This window comes from Panthera pardus, unplaced genomic scaffold (assembly GCF_024362965.1).
Source record: "Panthera pardus isolate Hobbes unplaced genomic scaffold, ASM2436296v1 HiC_scaffold_26, whole genome shotgun sequence".
In the NCBI taxonomy this organism is placed as follows: Eukaryota; Metazoa; Chordata; class Mammalia; order Carnivora; family Felidae; genus Panthera; species Panthera pardus.
In genome coordinates this window covers 20,162,113-20,182,991 of record NW_026526832.1, presented here as the reverse complement: position 1 = coordinate 20,182,991, position 20,879 = coordinate 20,162,113, and the positions used below count along the sequence as shown (strand labels likewise).

The window sequence follows — 20,879 nt, the reverse complement described above, 5'->3', positions numbered from 1 at the left end:
GCTCCATTGAGACCACATGTATGGCAGCAGTGAGGAAGCAGTTTCCCGAAAGAGGGATTCCACTCAAACCCGAGGAGAGAGAAGCCTGGGACAACTCCATTGGAATATGCTAGGTCAGCATCAAACAATAGAAATACAACATGAGGGGTGTCTGGGTGGCTCAGTTGGTTGAGCAACCGACTTGCAGCTCAGGTCATGATCTCACGGTTCATGAGTTCGAGCCCCGCATGGGGCTCTGTGCTGGTGGTGCAGAGCCTGCTTGGGATTTTCTCTCTCCCTTCTTTCTCACTCCTACCCCGCTTGTTCTCTCTCTCAAAATAAATAAATAAACTTTTTAAAAAAGGCATACAATATGAGCCACATATGTAATTAAAATTTCCTGCTGAACCAAGCTTATAAGTAAATTTCTCAAAACACAAAACAAAACAAAAAATTTTTCTAGTAGCCCTATTAAAGTGAACAAAAGAGGTGAAATTAAATTTTGTAATTTGTTTTATTTAATCTTCTATATAAAAATATTGTTTTAACATGTGATCAGTATAAATCATATTGAGATAGTTTGCTTTTTTTGTTTGTTTGTTTTTCATTCAAAGTCTCCAAAATCCACGTAGTTTGTATTTTATACTCACAGCATATTTCGGTTTGGATCAGCCGGCTACCATATTGGACAGTGCAGTGCTAGGAAAGTTAAAAATGATAAGTAAAAGGAAGCAATGGGATTCACGTTAAAACTAGGTAATAAGAGTTGGTAGCATAGTTATTTTTCTTTCTGGAGCACTGGTCTTTGCTTCAGGAAGTTGTTGGAAGGCTTTTTAAATAGAGTTGGTAATTCATTGGTGGTTTAAGTAGAAAGTCAAGAGAATGAGTGCGTTTTGTCTGATAATGGGAAAGCCATTAACCTGCAACGTCTGAAGACCTGAGTAAAATGGAACAGTTAGTTTTCTTAGTAATGGCAAAGAGTAGGTTCAATAAGAACAGGGAAGTGAATGAAATGACAAGAAAGAAAATGAGTTTTTGGTTCGATTTGGAGTTGGGGGGTGGTGGTATCTCAACTGCAGATTTCAAAAATGATGTAACACTATGTAGCGCTGTGCTGAACTTTGAACAAGGGAGTGGAAATGGAAGTCAGTATTACGGAAAAAATTTAAGAGTCGCCTGGATGACTCAGTTGGTTGAGCATTTTTTAAATTCTTTTTATTTTATTTTATATGTATATAATTTATTGTCATATTGGTTTTCATACAATACCCAGTGCTCATCCCAACAGGTGCCCTCCTCAATGCCCATCACCCACTTTCCCCTCTACCCCAACCCCCATCAACCCTCAGTTTGTTCTCTGTATTTAAGAGTCTCTTATGGTTTGCCTCCTTCCCTCTCTGTAACTTTTTTTCCCCCTTCCACTCCCCCATGATCTTCTGCTAAGTTTCTCAGGATCTACATATGAGTGAAAACATATGGTATCTGTCTTTCTCTGCCTGACTTATTTCACTTAACATAATACCCTCCAGGTTCCATCCACATTGCTGCAAATGGCATGGTTTCATTCTTTCTCACTGCCAAGTAGTATTCCACTGTATATATACACCACATCTTCTTTATCCATTCATCAGTTGAAGTACATTTAGGCTCTTTCCATAATTTGGCTATTGTTGAAAGTGCTGCTATAAACATTGGGGTACAAGTGCCCCTATGCATCAGCACTCCTGTATCCCTTGGGTAGATTCCTAGCAGTGCTATTGCTGGGTCGTAGGGTAGATCTATTTTTAATCTTTTGAGGCACCTCCACACTGTTTTCCAGAGTGGCTGTACCAGTTTGCATTCCCACCAGCAGTGCCAGAGGGTTCCTGTTTCTCCACATCCTCGCCAGCATCTATAGTTTCCTGATTTGTTCATTTCAGCCACTCTGACTGGCGTGAGGTGACATCTGAGTGTGGTTTTGATTTGTATTTCCCTGATGAGTGACGTTGAGCATCTTTTCATGTGCCTGTTGGCCATCTGGATGTCTTCTTTAGAAAAGTGTCTATTCATGTCTTTTTCCCATTTCTTCACTGGATTGTTTGTTTTTCGGGTGTGGAGTTTGGTGAGTTCTTTATAGATTTTGGATACTAGCCCTTTATCTGATATGTCATTGAACATCTGACTCTTGATTTCAGCTCAGGTCATGTTGTGGCTCACGAGATCGAGCCTGGAGTTGGGCTCCGAGCTGAGTGTGAAGCCTGCTTGGGATTCTTTCTCTTCCTCTGTCCTACATCTCTTTCTTTCTCTCCCTCTTTCTCCTTCAAAATAAATAAGTAAACATTAAAAAAAAAGAAAAGAAAAAAGGGGCTCTTGGGTGACTCAGTCATTAAGTGTCTGACTCTTGATTTCAGGTCAGGTCATGATCTCCTGGTCTGTGGGTTTGAGTCCCGTGTCCGGCTCTGTGCTGCCAGCTCAGAGCCTGGAGCCTGCTTCAGATTCTCTGTCTCCCTCTCTCTCTGCCCCTCCCCTTATGCTCTCTCTCTCTCTCCCTCTTTCTCTCTCTGTCCCTCTCTCCCTCCCTATCTCTCAAAAATAAACATTTAAAAAAATCAAGAAAAAATGAGACAAAGGGATCTGCTTATTTCATTGTGGATGAGATGCTAAGATGATGGTTTCATTTTTCTTTCTTTTTTTTTTTAGAGGATTTTTAAAAAGGTTATTTATTTTGAGAGAGAGAGAGAGAGAGAGAGAGAGAGAGATAGAGGGAGAGAGCATGCACAAGTAGGGGAGGGGCAGGGAGAGAGGGAGAGAGGGAGAGAGAGAATCCCAGGCAAGCTCCACGCTGTCATGGAAGAACCTAATGCGGGGCTCGATCTCATGAACCCTGAGGTCATGACCTGAGCCAAAATCAAGAGTCATGGACTTAACCAACTGATCCACCCAGGTGCCCCATCATTTGTCTTAAGGCAGTACTGGGAGTCCTGGTGGTCACTGTTCGCCAGAGGAGAGAGTGGACCTCCATGCTGTAATGGTGTGGTTGGTGGGGTCATGCCCCCATGCCTCCTCTAAAGAAGCCCATAATCTAGAACCTTGTTTTACCCCCTCCGCTTTGGTCTCATTTTCTGATTAACACACACGCACACACACATACACACTGTAAAATTCAAGTAATACAAAAATATAGAAAATAGAAGTCCTCAGTAAAGTTCCCTTTCCTTAAATAACTACTGTCACCTTCCAAAAATATTCCTATGTGTACATAAGCCTACTTTAAAAAGAAAATTGATGTTATAGTTTACATATTGTTCTACAACTGGCTCTTTTTACTTAACTATTGTGGACATCTTTGCTTACTGCTAGATATCACATAGTACTCTTTATAGGCTACAAAATACTTTCTTCTATTGGCTCCTAAACTCTTAAACAGGCCGGTATTGATATGTGTGTAAGAATGTTTCCATATTCCTTCCAGTGTAGTCAGGGCTGTAATAATCATTCTGCACGTTTCTCAGAGTACTTGCACAGAATTCTTCGAGTTCTTTCTGTAGAGAATTCTTGATGGTTGGGTCAGAGGGGAGGCATATTTAAGTTTGTGATAAATCTTGCCAAGGCACCTTTTAGACACACTGTTACAGTTCACACCCTCAGCCGTGGAGTGATAAGAATAGTTGGGCACCCACACCATAGCCCACACCTGATGTTATTAATCACCTTTTAAATCTTTTCTCGTCTGATGGGAATGCAAGCTGGTGCAGCCACTCTGGAAAACAGTATGGAGGTTCCTCAAAAAACTAATAATAGAACTACCCTACGACCCAGCATTGCACTACTGGGCATTTATCCAAGGGATACAGGTGTGCTGTTTCGAAGGGACGCATGCACCCCAATGATTACAGCAGCACTATCAACAATAGCCAAAGTATGGAAAGAGCCCAAATGTCCATCGATGGATGAATGGATAAAGAAGATGTGGATGGATGAATGGATAAAGAAGATACACACACACACACACACACACACACACACACACACACACACTGGAATATTACTCGGCAATCAAAAAGAATGAAATCTTGGGGCGCCTGGGTGGCTCAGTCGGTTAAGCGTCCAACTTCGGCTCAGGTCATGATCTCACAGTCCGTGAGTTCGAGCTCCGCGTCGGGCTCTGGTGCTGACAGCTCAGAGCCTGGAGCCCATTTCAGATTCTGTGTCTCCCTCTCTCTCTGCTCCTCCCCTGTTCATGCTCTGTCTCTCTCTGTCTCAAAAATAAATAAATGTTAAAAAAAAAAAAAAGAATGAAATTTTTCCATTTGCAACTATGTAGATGGAACTGGAGGGTATCATGCTGAGTGAAATTAGTCAGAGAAAGACAAAAATCCTATGACTTCACTCATAGGAGGACTTTAAGAGACAAAACAGATGAACATAAGGGAAGGGAAACAAAAATAATATAAAAACAGGGAGGGGGACAAAACACAAGAGACTCATAATTATGGAGAACAGACGGAGGGTTGCTGGAGGGGTTGTGGGAGGGGGGATGGGCTAAATAGGTAAGGGACCCTAAGGAATCCACTCCTGAAATCATTGTTGCACTATATGCTAACTAATTTGGATGTAAATTTTAAAAAATAAAAAATAAAATTAAAATAAATAAAAAAAATCTTTTCTCGTCTGATATGGAGAGAAATAATACCTCACAGGCTTTTCAATTTCATTTCTCTGGTTCTGCGTGAAGTTGAACATATTCCCAAATGTCTGTTTACTATATGTGTTTCTTCTGTAAAATCCTTGTCCACATCCTTTGCCGGTTTTTCTAATTGGTATTTTATCTTTTTTGTATTGATTTGAAGGAGCCCATACTATTTTTCTAGGTGGCAAAATTTTGTTAAGTATCTTTTACCAGTTTATGCCTTGATTTTCAAGAAGAGTTTTAAATGTTAGGAAGTAAAGTCTTTCAATTTCCCTCCCCCCGCCTTTAGTCTTATTCTCAGATGGGTTCCCTCCTGTGTTTACTTCTAGTGTTTTTATAATTGTGTGTTTTAAAAATATTTAACTTTTTATCCATGTGGGATGTATTTTTGTATATGGCGTGACGTACTGTGGAAACTCTAAATATAGAATCTACGTACTAGAAATAACTTCAGTTTTTCCACTGTCTCCCATCATAGGGAAGCGCTTGGAGAATATTTAGATGGAAAGAAAGAGAGTGAGGAAGATCAAAGCAAGAGCTACAAGCAGAAAGAAGAAAGCAGACTGGTATGAGCTGGGTGGCGCATGGGTCCCATCAGCCTGTGACACTAGGGAGCTGGGTGTGATGTCATGGCTTTCGTACTTTGCTAGAAGAATCTCAATAGAGATCCCATGTTCCTGCCTGTAGGCGGAAGTGAATTTGAACCTTTCCCGTTTTGAGAGCTCTCTAGGAGTGAGCTTTCATGTTATCTGATGGACTGTTCTTAAGCTCAAGTCCAAATGTTTAGGCTGCCCATTCAGGGCCTACCGTTCCCACCCTAGTCGATCCCAAACTAATTTCACAGTCTTCGGTCCCACTGGTACCTACCTTGGGCCTTGGCTCTGGCTTGGCTGATCCACTCGCTGACCTCCAGTGGGGCTCTGGTCTTCCGGTTGTGTGCCTCTGATCATCCAGAATGCTAAGCCCCTCCCCTCCTCTCTTCCCCCCTCTCCTCTACCCTTCTTTTCTCATCTCCTCTCATCAGGATGCCTTCCCGTATTTCAAGACCATCTCAAGTCCCAACTTGATACACGTCCAATACTTCTTTGTGCCACGACTTTAATTTTAGACCATTTTCTCCCTTCTGTGACTTCAAATGTGTGTGCCTGCAGTGTCCCCAGTGTGTAAACTCTGTATGCCTGTGGAGTAGTACAGAGCTCGGACTCCATATAAAAAGAAATTTATTGATGGCTCTCCCACAGCAATGTCAGGGCTCCTGGGATACTTAATAAAGGACTTGGAACAAGAGGTGCAGGAAGAATAAACAACAGTTGCAAACAGCAAGCAAAACTGGCAAAGTGCTGCATTTAATTAATTGCTAAGTGAATATCAGAGGCACTGGGACTGTAGGAATTGGGGTAAGGAGGAGGGCTCCCCAAGGGGGGGCTGATTGGGAAAGGTTATATGGAGAAAGTGGGATTTGAGCTGCGTCTTGGGAAAAAAAGTGGGACTGATAAAAACAGAGAGGAGAGAGATGATTCCTGGCAGAAATCGAAGTGCGCTTGGAGAAAAAAAATAATCAACTTACTGCAGGTCATTACAGAGCATAGAGATACACGGAGAGCACTGCACGGTATGGTGTTAAGGATAAGATACTTTACGGCCGTGGAAAGAAGACCGCAGTGCTGTGTGCTTTTGTTCCAGATCTGGTGCTTCCTGTGAAATAGAGTCACGCCATGTGTTTTTACTGATGTTACTTCATCAAAGGGTCGAGGATCTCTGGGCATTGCTGGTTAGGATAAAAAGGATATTGTATTAATCTGGAATGTACTGTTATAGTTTCTACTGATAGGATCTTGAAACTACCGATACGCAGTTCATCCTGAGCACTCTTTGAGCGTAAACCAGAAGAGATAATATTGTTTTCATTAGTAGTTTCTCCAGCTCCCTTTCACTTGGGACTTAAGTCATGTAACGTGTTGGCATAGAAAAGAAATGTATAAAAACCAAATGCTCCCTTCCTCAATATCCAGATATTAATCACCAGTTTTGCCCTAAGACTTGGACAGGAAGGGCCCCTGTCGTTGGCTTTGCACCTTATCAATCATTTTTAACTGGTGATTCTTTTGTTTCCTGTTTAATCTTGGTCTGCTCCAATTTTATAAAGATGTCTTTCCAAGTTTTCTCTTAGCAGCTTTATTGTTCTATCATTTACATTTTGGTCCATAATCTATCTAGAATTGATTTTTTTTTAATGTTTATTTTTGAGACAGAGAGAGACAGAGCATGAACGGGGGAGGGTCAGAGAGAGAGGGAGACACAGAATCGGAAACAGGCTCCAGGCTCTGAGCTGTCAGCACAGAGCCCGATGCGGGGCTCGAACTCACAGACCGTGAGATCATGACCTGAGCCGAAGTCGGACGCTTAACCGACTGAGCCACCCAGGCGCCCCTAGAATTGATTTTTGTATGTGGTGTAAAGGTCAGGCTCAAAGTTCACTGCTTTGTTTATGGATTTTTAATGGACCCAGCACCATTTATTGAAAAGATCATCCTAAAAAAAAAAAAAAAAGAAGAAGAAGAAGAAAAAGAATGTATCATCCTTTCCCCACTGCATCATTTTCCCCATCTTTGTTGTGAATCAGGCGATCACATGTGTGGGTTTGTTTCTAGATTCTGTATTCTGTTCTATTGGCCTATTTGTCCGACTTTATTACAATTCCACATGATTTTAACTACTGTAGCCTTATGACAGATCTTGACATCTGGTAAGGTAGGCGCTCCAGCTTTGTGGTTCTTCAAGATTGTTTTGGCTAGTCTTGAACCTCTGGATTTCCATATAAATTTTACAAATCAGCTTGTCAATTGCCACCAAAAAACCTGCTGGGATTTTAATTGAGGTCAGATGGAATCTATAGATCAATTTGGGAAAGAATTAATATCGACAATGAGATTTGTGATCCATGAGTATAAAATAGCCCTCCACTTATTTAGGTATTCTTCAATTTTGCTCAACAATGTTTCACACACTGTGTTGAGGCTATAACTCTTTACTGCTGGTATATAAAAGTACAATTGTTTTTTTTTTAATTTTTTTAATGTTTATTTATTTTTGAGAGAGACAGAGTGACAGAGCATGAGTGGGGGAAGGGCAGAGAAAGAGAGAGACACAGAATCCGAAGCAGGCTCCAGGCTCTGAGCTGTCAGCACAGAGCCTGACGCGGGGCTTAAACTCACAAACTGCGAGATCATGACCTGAGCTGAATGCTTAACCTTAAGACTGAGCTACCCAGGCGCCCGAATAAAAGTACAGTTGGTTTTTATATAGTGACCTGATGTTCAGTTAACCCTGTCAAATTCACTTGTTAATTCTAAGAGTTTACCTGCGGTTTCTTTTGTTTGTGTGTTTATTTTTTACATATAGAATCATATCATCTGAAAATGACAGTTTTAGCTTTTCCTGTGTCTGTTGATCTGTTGGTGACTGTAGCATTTTCAGTTTTACTTTGAGTCTGAGATACTCGATGCAGAAATTTCTCATGTTTACATCGTCTGAGCAGACAACAGAGAATCGCTCAAAACTACAGGAAAGCCTTTACTTCCATAGGCATGGAAAACCATTTGGTACCAGTGATAAAACTGCAGCCATTTAAAAAAAAGTCTGGAATACCCCGGATATCTAGGTGAAGGCTCCGTTCTGTATTCAATAAAAGTGCATTTCCAGATGTCTTTAGAAGGATGAGATGAGATAGAACCTCTGATCGTCTCAATGACTCCTTCGTGCGGTGATGTTTATTGGTTCTCGTTCAGAAACGATTTGAGAGCTGGAGAATTTGTGAGTTCCAAAACGGACTTGGAAAAACCCAGGCATAGCCTAAGGATACCTGAACTTTTTGTTGAAAGCGCGTGGTCACCCAAAGGCCAGGAGTAAAGACACGGAGTGTGGAATTCAAAGAGGGAGTTAATGGGGGGGGGGGGTCCAAATTGCAAACTTCCTGAGCCATTATTGGCGACAGTGGGGCGGCCAGCCGCAGTGGTTCTCTCCTGTTTCAGAGACTCTCAGAAGATCCCACGTAACATGAGCTGAAACCTGGAAGCTCATTCCCTTGCCTTACTTAATAGTTCGGAGCATAAGTACACTGTCCAGGGCTGATATGGGTGTTCCTGGATACTGGGGCCCTCATCTCCTGCCTGTCCTTAGGTGGCTTTCATCTGCCCATCGCGTCGTACTCGAGCACCACACGCCAGCTCGGGAGATGGGGGGACGGGGCAGCAGAGGGTACGCCTCCTCCCTTCACCGCACGATTCAGAAGCGGCACACATCACTCGGGCTCGTGTCCTGTTGATCGGACTGTATTCTAGCGGCAGAGGAGGTTGGGAAGTGTATCCACTTGGGGAGGCCAAATGTCCACCTAATGTCGGGGGTTCTGTTACTCAAAGAAGAGGAGGGATGTCGGAGGATGACTGCCATTTTCTGCCTCACCCCTCCCGCTGAATTCTCAGAAAGACCCCTGGCCGTGTCACCCACTTTGGAGGCGTACGGGGGGGCGAGTGCTGAGATGCGCCCGGAGGACCCGCCGGCGTGCAGGTTGGCTGGTCCACACTCTAACGAGAATACACAGCGGTGGTTCCGGAGTCACATGTGCTGTGAAATCGTCAGCCCTGACACCACACCCCAAACGTCCTGAGGGAAATGGATTGCCAAATAGACGCTACTCTTAAGGGTCTTAAGGTAGCTTTTGATCCCTGCGTGGCTGCATAGAACGGCTGCAGACAGTTGTGCAAAGTGTTTCCAATTCCGTAAATTCTTACCCGTTTTCAGAAACTGGCGAAGCTGCTGCTCTGTGGCACTGAGCTGGTGACAAATATCCAGGTGGCCGCGGATATCAGGGAGATCCACAGGAGAGTGGAAGAAGGGGAGATAAGGCGTCAGAGGTGAGGACCCCCCACCCTGTGCTCTGCAGCCTGGGGACATGAGGGCATCTCCTCTGTGCCTCCCCGAATTCTCCCCAGTTATGGGAAAGTGGCTGTGTCGAACAGTCTAGTAGAATCCTTTTACCGCCCCTTCGGAATCCCTTCCGTTCCTCCTTCCTTGCTTTCCTCCCTTCTTCCTCCTTTCCCCACCAGACCATTGTGGCTCATGTCCACGAGTACATACACAGTATGATCTTAACAAGATTTTTAGTTGTCCAGCATAAGGAATTCTGTCAGCAACTTGACTAGCTTTACCAGTATACAGTTGGTGACTTTATTCTTGACCTTCCCTCTGCCTCTCTTGGGCTGTGGCCGGAACTGACTTGGTTGATTCCCAGCCCTGCCAAAGAGTTAGGCTTTGATCTGTAACCACTGAGGAAAAACTGAAGGTCTTTTTAAAAAATATAATTCTTTTAATGTTTATTTATTTTTGAGAGATAGAGAGACAGACTGCGAGCAGGGGGAGGGGCAGAGAGAGAGGGAGACACAGAATCCGAAGCAGGCTCCAGGCTCCGAGCCAACAGCACAGAGCCCGATGCAGGGCTTGAACTCACGAACCGCGAGATCGTGACCTGAGCTGAAGTCAGACGCTTAACCGACTGAGCCACCCAGGCGCCCCAGAAAAACTGAAGGTTTTAGGTGGCAGGGTTACAGGATCAGTGTGGGTTTTTCGAAAGATGACCCGGCTCTTTTTCATTTTCTGAGGAAAAAAGTCAAGTGCAATGTAACGTGTTCTCTGTGCTCTAGCTCGGAAGGAAGGAGAAAGGGGAGCACAAAATGGTTCAGTGGTGATTCCTGTCCCTCAGGGGTTTGAACTGTTGTTTGGAGGCAGTCTCATAGGCTCACAGTGTGGTTAAGGTAGACAGAGAGTCTCTGCATCTGTCCTAGCGCCTGTGCTCAGGAGGGGTCTCGTCTCTCAGCCTTCATGCCTTCTTCTTTCGGTCTGGTCCCATCCTCAGAATACTCCATCACAGAGTCTCTTTGGAATTTCTGGAAAGGCCATCCCTATTCTCCATTGCTAATTGTAGAGTTTCCCTGTTTGTGTGTCCCGCTATTCATTTCTTAATAATTTGGGAGAGGAGGGGCACCGGGGTGACTCAGTCAGTTAAGCGTCGGACTTCGGCTCAGGTCATCGTCTCATGGTTTGCGAGTTCAGGCTCTGTGCTGACGGCTCAGAGCCTGCTTTGGATTCTGTGTCTGCCTCTCTCTCTGCCCCGCCCCGCTTGCACTCTGTCTCTCTCTCTCTCTCTGTCTCTCAAACATTAAAATTTTTTTTTTTTTTTAATTTGGGAGAGGAATGGCCAGATACTTGAGGTCACGTTGATAATCAAAAATAATAATGGGACTGTCGTGCTGAGCACCCGTGCTGAGCATCACCTCATTTAATGCCACAGCAGCCGAGTGAAAGTAGATTTTTTTCATCCTCTCCATTTCACAGGTGAGAAAAATGCAGCTTGCAGAGGTTAAGTGACTTGTCTAAAGTTGAGAGTCACTCAGTAGCAAAGTCAGGCCTTGAACACAAGCTGTACGACTCCAGAGATCAAGTGTGTGTGTCACAGAGGGATGTGGCAAAGTGACTCTTGATCTGCATGTGTGTGTGTGTGTGTGTGTGTGTGTGTGTGTAAGTAGGTATAGCTTTAAGGTTGATCTGTTTTTGTAATGTGCTGCTTTGTTTATTTGATCTCTTACTGATAGTCAAGCGTTAAACTTAAAGAAGATTACTGACAGCCTGGTTTGATTGTGGGTGAAGGTATCTGGAGGCAGTGCTTGGTACCTGGATCTCGTATTACAGACTCTCGAGAACCCGCCTGCCCTAGCCGGAGGTAGGGCCACAGCTGGGCTGGCGTGGCAAGCGTGTTTGTATTTGCAGACTTGAAAAGCTGGAGAACGAAGTCAAGACCAGCCAGGACAAATTTGATGAAATCACCATGAAGTGGGAGGAGGGCAAACGGAAGAGAATTCCCCAGGACCTGTGGGACATGCTCAACACCCAGCAGGTGCACTGCGCCGGGCTGATAGAAGACAAGAACAAGCTCATCAGCGAGTTACAGCAGGCAAGGGTCCGGGGCCCCTCGCCCCCAGCCACGTGGGCTCTGATGGGGGGAATTGACTGCCTTATTGGTTTGCTCTTCCTGAATGGAAGAATGTGGAGGTCTTACTTCATTACTCAGATTATCGCACACCTCGGGCAACAAACTCACCCAGAGGGAAAAGCTTTTTAGCAATTTGAGAATCACTGGTGACCTTTGAAAGACGTACGTTCATAGCGAATGCTCTTTCAGGTTTCGTCTTCTCAGTTAAGGAATGGAGCTTAGTCTGCGGGAGCTGTGCTCCCGTGCTGGAACCTGGGTGTTAATGGCTCAGCTGGGATGCCTTAGCTCTCTGGGAGCTTACGGGGAGATTTGCAGCAAGTGGTCACGGATGGTTTGATCCCGTGCTGCTCATTCGGGCTTTGCCCCGTGCTGAGGCCACTCTGGTCCATCTGCCTGTGCCTTCTCCCAGGCGTCCTCAGATTCTTCTGAAGCCACTTTTGCTTTGTACAGTTGCGATTCCTAGTGTTCTCGAATATTGACGCGCGAGGTCCAGGTGGAGCGTGCTTGGCACCTCTTGCTTTCGTCTCACTTTGTGACCAACCTTTGACATGCTCTTTTCTAGGAGTTAAAAACAAAAGATGACCAGTATGTGAAGGATTTGAAGAAGCAGTCAGATGACATCTGCCTGCTCCTGGAGAGGATGGAAGAGCAAGTGAAGAATGTGATGAAAACCTTCCGTCAGGAGCTCAGTTCCATTGAGGTAACGGGGTGTGAACGAACTGCCTTCTGGGAGGAGAGCTGGGTCTGTCCGGGATGTCCGGGACATCTGGGAGGGGCCCGGTTGTCTTGTCCTCTGCTTTCTGCCCCTTGACTTATTTACCCATTCGTTCACTCGTCCAACAAATATTCTTCACGTGGCTACTATGCCAGGCACTGTACCAGGGGCTGGGGATACAGCTATGAACAAAACAAAGTCCTCGAGGGAATCTGTATTCTAGTAGAAGACAGCTAGACCACAAACAGATAAATCGCTAAGTATATCCTTGGGCAGGTGGAGATTAGTGCTTTGAAAGAAAATAAAACCATGTAAGGGTAAGAAGAGTGGAGGAAGGGGGTATGTGAGCTGTTTGCTGTATTTATGGCAGCCAGGGCTGGGGCATGGGAAAGCGGGGGGTCACACAGGTTCAGAAATCAATACTTTGAATTTGAATGAAATGTTAAGGATTGAGATTGAGACCGGCCTTCCAAAATGGAAGGGAGCCAAGAGGGTGGAGACTTCTCTCTTTGGATTATTATAGACCCATTTCTGCATTCCCAGGCCTACCCCTTGTGAGCAACATGCTCTTTTGTTTTCGTGGGAACCCCAGCCATAGCAGTGCAGCGGCCCTGGGCATGACTGAGTTGTATGCCAGGCTTTGCCCTGTGACTGCCACCAAGGGCACACGGCCCTTCCTCCAGCTCCTTCCTCAGAGACCGACTGAGCCACAGCACAGGTGGTACATTTCCTCCCTAAATTTGTGTGAAGCCCAGACTTGATAACACTAATTAACACGCAACTCCTTCCATAGCCATTTGGTTCCGTGAGACTTGGCAAGTCTGCATTTGGCTCTGACTGTGCCATTACTTATGAGTTGTTTAATGCTGTGAGACCTGCCTAATCAAAACAGACACCAGGCCCTCTTCCTTCTTGGTCATAGAAAGCGTTTGAGGTGGAACGACGAGAACTGCTGACCAGTAATAAGAAGAAATGGGAGCGGGCCCTGCAGGCTCACAACGCCAAAGAGGTAAAGGGGCGGCGGGTAGGGGAGGGGCTGGCGGACGCGTCAAGGGCGACCCATGGAGCTGGGACAGTTTCTACTGGGACTGAATTTGCTAGCCTTTCTGTGTCTTGGGGAGGATTGCCATGGCAGACACTTACCACTGCCCTTCATGGTTAATCAGTGTGGCCCTGCGGCTGGTGGCTGCTTCTGGTGGTGACATTTGTCTCTGGTGGTGGTGAATACCATGGTCCTGTGGCTCTCTTCTTTTCAACCTGGGCATCTACTCCAGTCATGGATATCTGTGGCCCAGCAAGATGTTTTAAGATGTTTAAAAGGGTGTGGGGTTATCACTTTACTTGGGAGGCACAAAGAACAAAGAAATAGCTTGACCCGGATCCAGTGGGTCCTTTTTGAGAAATACAAACGTCTGACCGCAGCGTCTGTGTCTGATTTCTATTTTTTAAAAAAATTTTAATGTTTGTTTATTTTTGAGAGAGAGAGAGGGGGGCGGGGAGGGGCAGAGAGAGACACACACCCACACTGTGAAACAGGCTGCAAGCTCCGAGCTATCAGCACAGAGTCCGACCTGGGGCTCAAATTCACAAATTGCAAGATCATGACCTGAGCCGAAGTCGGACACTTACCCGACTGAGCCACCCAGGCGCCCCCGTGTCTGATTTCTTAAGGAACATTCCTCTTGGAGTTTCTCAAGTAAGGAAGCTCCAGATTAAGTGAAACAATACAAAGTCTTGGGGGCACAGGAGCTTCTGAGGGCCGACCAGCTCTCTCTAGGGCCATGACACTTTGAGACCCTTCCCTGTGTCATGCTTGTCAGGCCCCCTGAGTCGGGGCAGGGACAGGGCTGACTTTTCCCTTGTCTTCCTGTGCCTTCAGCTGGAGTATCTTCTGAGTCGCATCAAGAAGGTAGAGGACTATGAGAAGCAGCTGAACAAGCAGCGGGTGTGGGACTGCGAAGAGTACAACACGATCAAGATCAAGTTGGAGCAGGACGTGCAGGTCTGACTTGTTGCTCGGCGTCTGGGTGGCAGAGCAGACGGAGCGCCTGTGCGTTTTATCCTTGGTGATTGCCCCGCGTGTTCTAGAGTTAATCTGTTCAACAGATAGGTATTCGTTATCTGCTCTCTTTCAAGTGATGCTTTCTGAAGGAGCTCATGGGCAGAATGTATGTGGAGGAATTCTTTCCTTAATGAACCATGGAGAGCTGCCAGGAGGCAACACTGGCAACCGTGACCTGAGGAATCTCTGAGAGGATTGTGCATTTTAGCCGAGCAAAGGGAGGGTATCCCCAGGGCAAGTTTATCCCCAGTCACCATCTACTGAGCCACCATCTGCTTAAGGCACAGTATCTCCAGTCCTCAACTAACATGCAGGAGAGGAATCACAGTGTTCTATATGCCAGGAAATAGACTCAGGACAAGGCTGCTTACCTAGTAAATGGTGGGTCCTGGAATCAAACCCAGCTCTGTCTGGCTCAGTAACCGATAATGTTCCTAATATTCCAAACAGCCCCCGCCTGATGGGTGGACATCGCAGTAGGGCAGATTTCGACTTGCCATCAGAAAGAGCTTTCTAGGGGCATCTGGCTGGCTCAGTCAGTTAAACTTCCGACTTTGGCTCAGGTCATGATCTCACAGCTTGTGAGTTCGAGCCCCGCGTCAGGCTCTGTGCTGACAGCTCAGGAGCCTGGAGCCTGCTTCAGATTCTGTGTCTCCCTCTCTCTCTCTGCCCCTCCCCCACTTTCACTCTGTCTCTCTTTTTCAAAAATAAATAAATATTAAAAAAAATAAATAGTGAAAAAAAGAGCTTTCTAATAGACCTATCCCCCATACAGAAAGGGTCATCCCACAAAACAAGGCTTCTTTTCTCTCATAAAGTATTTAAAGGCCACATGAATGTGTCTGTCTTCAATGCTGAGGAAGGATTCTTGTAGCTGGAAGGAGGTTAGATTTTCTGGTTTCTAAATTCTTTCTAAGCCTAGGATTCCGTGCTTCAAAGTTAGTTAAAAAAAAAGCTCATTTCTAATTACATTTAGGTGTGATGTAATTACCTCCTAATATTTAAGCACCGTCTATTCAGTTGAATTTCTGTCTTGACAAATGTGTTAGACTAAAGCTTTTCCACATGGCCTTTGGTAGAATTTCCGGTCTTACTACTCTTGTGGCTTTATCTAACAGGGTTGAATCAACACCCCACCAGACTACAAATATTCTTACCAGCCTTGAGAATTTTCCTGGGCCTTTCTCATATCAATGTCATGAAAATGAGAGTCACTGACAAAGAACAGTGGAGGTCTGTGAGGGCAGCGCTGTTTATGTGGGCCGTATACATTACACGTTTAATAAAAATGGCTATTGTTCTGCTTTCTTAAGTTATTTTGGTTCTATGATAATTTATGTGACAACACTTCGTGTCCCTGGCCTCAAACAGTGAAATAATGGAAACTCATGTTCTTTTATTTGTTGCTTTGTTTTTCCTTTTGTGTTAAGAGCGTGTAACACAAGATCTACTGTCTTAGCAAATTTTTAAACGTACAATAACAGCATTGTTACTCATAGACTTTCTGTTGTACCGTTAGAGATCCCCAGAACTTATTCATCTACGAGACTTATTCATCTCGTCCCGTAACTGAAACTTTGTGCCCTTTGACCAACACCTCCCTGTTTCCTCACCCCCGGCCCCTGGCAGCCCCTGGTAGCAGAAATTCCACCCTATGCGTCTACGAGTCTGGCTGTTTTAGATCCCACGTACAAGTGAGACCATGCAGTATTGGTCTTTCTGTGTCTGGCTTATTTCACTTAGCGTAATGTCCTCCACATCCATCCATGTTGCAAATGGCAGAATTTCCTTTTTTTTCTTTTTAAGGCTGAATAATATTTCACTGTGTGCATATACCACATTTTCTTTTCCTGTTAGCCCCTCGATGGACATTTAGGTTCTTTCTTTATCTTGACTATTGTGAACGGTGTTGTAATGAACATGGCAGTGCAGATACCTCTTCAAGATCCAGATTTCAATTCCTTTGAATCTATAGCCAGAAGGGGGGTTACTGGATCAAATGGTAGTTCTATTTTTTTTTTTTTATCTCTTGAGGAACTTGTATATTGTTTCCATAGGGGCTGCAACAGTTTACATTCCTACCAACAGCGCGCAGGGTTCTCTCCTCCGTATCCTTGCCAGCACTTGTCTCTGACAATAGCTATCCTAAGAGGTGTGAGGTGATATATCATTGTGGTTTTGATTTGCATTTCCCTTCCCATAAACTTATTGGTCATTCGTATGTCTTTTTTGGGAGAAATGTCTATTCAAGTCCTTTGCCTATTTTTTAAAAATTTTATTTATTTATTTATTTGGAGAGAGAGTGTGTGCATGTGAGTGGGGGATGGAGAGGAAGGGAGAGAGAGAGAGAGAGGGAGAGAGAGAGAGAGAGAGAGAGAATCCCAAGCAGGCTCCGCGCTGTCAGTACAGAGCACGATGAGGGGCTCAAACTCACGAATCATGAGATCATGACCTGAGCCGAAACCAGGAGTTGGATGCTCAACAAACTGAGCCACCCAGGCGCCCCACCTTTGCCTATTTTCTAATTGGTTAATTTATTATTATTATTATTTTTGCTACTGAGTTGTAGGAGTGCAACCTCATGTTGTTAATCTAATCTTCAAATGCTTGAACAAAGCCAAAAAATCCTGGAACGTGGGGAGATTTTGGGGGTGGGGAGTGAAGTAAGACTAGGGAGATGAGGGACAGAGAGGCAGAGTCTGGGGGACCAGATCTCCCGGCTCACCCTGTCTGGTTGGACGCCCCCCGTGGAGTGTGGGTGTGCAGGAGGCGGGCAGGTGGAGATAATCGGAGTGGGGAAGTGTGTGCAGTTCCTGTGCACAACAGTTCTTTCCTGTGTTAGAACGGAAGCCAGGAGTACACTGTACCCTCCTACCCTTTAACCAGGAACAGATAGTCAAATCGGGGGTCACCATATTGCAATATGTGGGATATTTTAGTAGATCAAACTTTACCCTCGTGCCTCTTAGGTATACTTTCACTAGCCAGGAAAGTCAGATAGCAGCGATTTTTGTCAAGAAGATACAACTTGCAGCTCACGTGAGATTCACCCTTCCTAAGTCATTCGTGGCACTGGCTCCGTTCTAAAATACAGAAGTAAAAGCTTGCAAACCGCAAAAGTACGAAGGATCCAACACGCATAGATTTGGTTTGATGGGTAAAGTACAAGAAGTAAGAAAGAGAATGTATACTTCCCGAGCGCTTCCTGCCAGCAAGGTTGCATTATTAACAGAGAGAAGCCTATAGACATGATGCCCTCGAGAAGGATTTTAGCACACTGCGCGCCCCCCCCCCCCCCAAATTGGACTACTGGAAACACTTGGTTCTTGATGCAGGAAGCAAATGTTTTTATTTTAGATCCTATACGTGCTCTTAAGGTTGGAAAGTGGTTTAGTTCAACTTTAGGGACTGTTAACGTTAACTGTTACGTAAAGATCGTAATCTTTGTACATTATTCACAAAAACCAAACACAATGGGTCACCATCCATCTTGGGAACATAAAGTACAACTTGGCAAAAATACCTTTGGGTAATTGAAGAATAAGTCCAGACGGCGAACACAATCAATTACAATTTTAAAGATATAAAACTATCTTCGGTGTGTGGCCACCAAGGACGGCTTCACGGTGAGACTCAAACCTGAGATAGTTAACGACAGAGTCCCTGGGAGCAAAATTATCTTGAGTGGAAGGTGTTGAAAACAAGTAGTGGGTGATGTAATTCATAGAACATCCTGCCGTGGTTGCTGTTCTGTGAGACTACAAGCCTGTTAGTTCTGAAAGTTCGTTGACTGCACTGCCAATCACTCCCAAGTGGCATCATGACTGTGGGGCCAGCAGAGGTCTTGGACCAGAGCTGGGGGGACAGAGGGGCTGATCTGTGATCCGGTCGAGATCTCATAGTGCATGTTGCATTGCTAGTCCTTTTAGGCACCGGTCTCCTGGGGACATAGTCTAGCGAAGAGCAGGAGTTGATGTGTTCCACAAGGGAAAGCTAATAAATATTTAACCACAGGCTCAGGCAGAGACATGCAAATTAACACAGTCAGGTGACAGGGCTTCTTTGTGTGTTGTTTTGCCTATAAGATCTGATCAGAAGTGAGTTCTTTCAGGCCACGACAGAAAAGACGTGGCCTGATTACTTCAGTTCAGAGTTTTGAACTCTGAACTGCGTTCGGCTACGTGAGGTACTGGTGGTAGTTCCATAAAACGAACAAAGAAAGTGAGCCGGTGCTTTTCTTTTTTGTCTTTCAAGATGTATTATGTAGGAAAACTACAGAGTCCATTTTCATGGTGTTATCTAACAATCTGCCTGCAAGTGTGGAATTTACATGAATGTTCACTTGATAGAGCTTGTATTTGTAACTCGCGTGCTCTCACTTTGCTATAAACACAAAAACTGTTCCATGGCCAGATCCCTTTGGGAAATGTGTGATAGTGACAGGGGCTTATTGCAAAGCTGCAAGAAAAAAAGAGGTCCCTGGACGTCACCAGAGGAAACACCAGGGTCTCTCTCACCCTGGGTCTCGGGGTCCCTGATGCGTCAGTCAAGACCGAACAGCCACTCATTGTCATTCTAAGTCAGGGCAGCTCTGGAGACCTTCCTTCTCTGTGGGTGTTCGTACCTTCCCAGGTTGTCTCCACCCAACAAGAAGCTTTTCTTATTTTATTTTATTTTATTTTTAAAAATTTTTTTTCAATATATGAAATTTATCGTCAAATTGGTTTCCATACAACACCCAGTGCTCATCCCAAAAGGTGCCCTCCTCAATACCCATCACCCACCCCCCCTCCCTCCCACCCCCCATCAGCCCTCAGTTTGTTCTCAGTTTTTAAGAGTCTCTTATGCTTTGGCTCTCTTCCACTCTAACCTCTCTTTTTTTTTTCCTTCCCCTCCCCATGGGTTCCTGTTAAGTTTCTCAGGATCCACCTAAGAGTGAAAACATATGGTATCTGTCTTTCTCTGTATGGCTTATTTCACTTAGCATCACACTCTCCAGTTCCATCCACGTTGCTACAAAGGGCCATATTTCATTCTTTCTCATTGCCATGTAGTACTCCATTGTGTATATAAACCACAATTTCTTTATCCATTCATCAGTTGATGGACATTTAGGCTCTTTCCATAATTTGGCTATTGTTGAGAGTGCTGCTATAAACATTGGGGTACAAGTGCCCCTATGCACCAATAAGAAGCTTTTCTATTGGACTTTGTCCTGAGCCAACTCACAGGTCAGTGGCCTTCCCGGTGTTCAGGGCTGACCACATTTAAAGCAGTGGCACTGTTTTCATTTGGAGCACGGGGGCATAAATCATTGCGAGTTTGCAGGAAGAGGTGCTGAGATTCCCTTTCCCTTGAACACATGTAGGCCCATCCCTAGAAGGGGACAAGGCCGAGGGTGATTCAGCCTGGGACCACCCAGGACAATCACACTTGAAATGAGGCAGTTTCTGTACTGTCGGCATATTCGCCACTTCGGGAAATTGTTCAAGTCCACGCCCTACCTGAGGGCTGAGGGCCTGTGCTTGGAGCTTCACGGCCGGCCCCTCACCGTGTTCCATGCCCACGGGGTGTGCGAAAGCGGGCGCTTGCACGCACGGCCAGTGGGAGTGGAAACTGTAGACCGCTTTTTGGAAAGCAATTTGTTGACAGCCTTTGACCTAGTAACTACCTCTGAGAATCTACCTTAAGAAAATAAACAAAATACCCCAAAAGTTTTAAGTAGAATTGGTCCCAGCATTATTTTTATAATATCAAGAATTATCAAAACAATGTAAATGTACAACAGTAGGGAAATGGTAAAATAGTATGGCATATGATAAACATTGCAAGTATTTTATATATGGTAAATTGTTATAGTATATAAAAATATTACGCACCATTAAAATAACATCGCCAAAACTAACATGGAAAATTCTTGTTATAATATTTTTTTTTATTTAAAAAAAAATTTTTTTTTTTAACGTTTATTTATTTTTGAGACAGAGAGAGACACAGCATGAACGGGGGGAGGGGCCAAGAGAGAGGGAGACACAGAATCGGAAGCTGGCTCCAGGCTCTGAGCCATCAGCCCAGAGCCCGACACGGGGCTCGAACTCGCGGACCGCAAGATCGTGACCTGAGCTGAAGTCGGACACTTAACCGACTGAGCCACCCAGGCGCCCCTCTTGTTATAATATTAAGGGAGAAAAATAGCATATAAAATTGTAGCTATGGTTTCATCTCAGCTATGTAAAGAACACTGGAAAGAAACATGCCAATATGTTAACAGAAGATGCCTCTTTGAGATGGAATTTGGGTAATTTTTCTTCCCCTTCTGTGTCTTCTTCTTTCTCCTTTACTGTACTTTCCACATTTTCTACAACGAGCAAATATTACTTTCACAAGCAGGAAAACTTTTTATACAGAA

The 20,879-nt window shown here is 44.7% G+C and overlaps 1 protein-coding gene across 3 annotated transcripts in view; it reads left to right on the top strand.

Moving 5' to 3' along the window:
* DRC1 (dynein regulatory complex subunit 1) overlaps positions 1-20,879 on the top strand; it is a 41,604-nt gene that overhangs the window by 6,271 nt on the left and 14,454 nt on the right. Inside the window, exons 2-7 of one of the 3 annotated variants that reach the window (XM_019449848.2) lie at positions 5,127-5,214; positions 9,449-9,561; positions 11,471-11,654; positions 12,256-12,393; positions 13,331-13,417; positions 14,288-14,410. In XM_019449848.2, coding sequence (XP_019305393.2) covers positions 5,127-5,214; positions 9,449-9,561; positions 11,471-11,654; positions 12,256-12,393; positions 13,331-13,417; positions 14,288-14,410 — 733 coding nt within the window. Of the gene's footprint in view, positions 1-5,126; positions 5,215-6,888; positions 9,359-9,448; positions 9,562-11,470; positions 11,655-12,255; positions 12,394-13,330; positions 13,418-14,287; positions 14,411-20,879 lie in introns of those variants that run through there. The other 2 variants (XM_019449867.2, XM_019449871.2) reach the window with 2 other exon arrangements.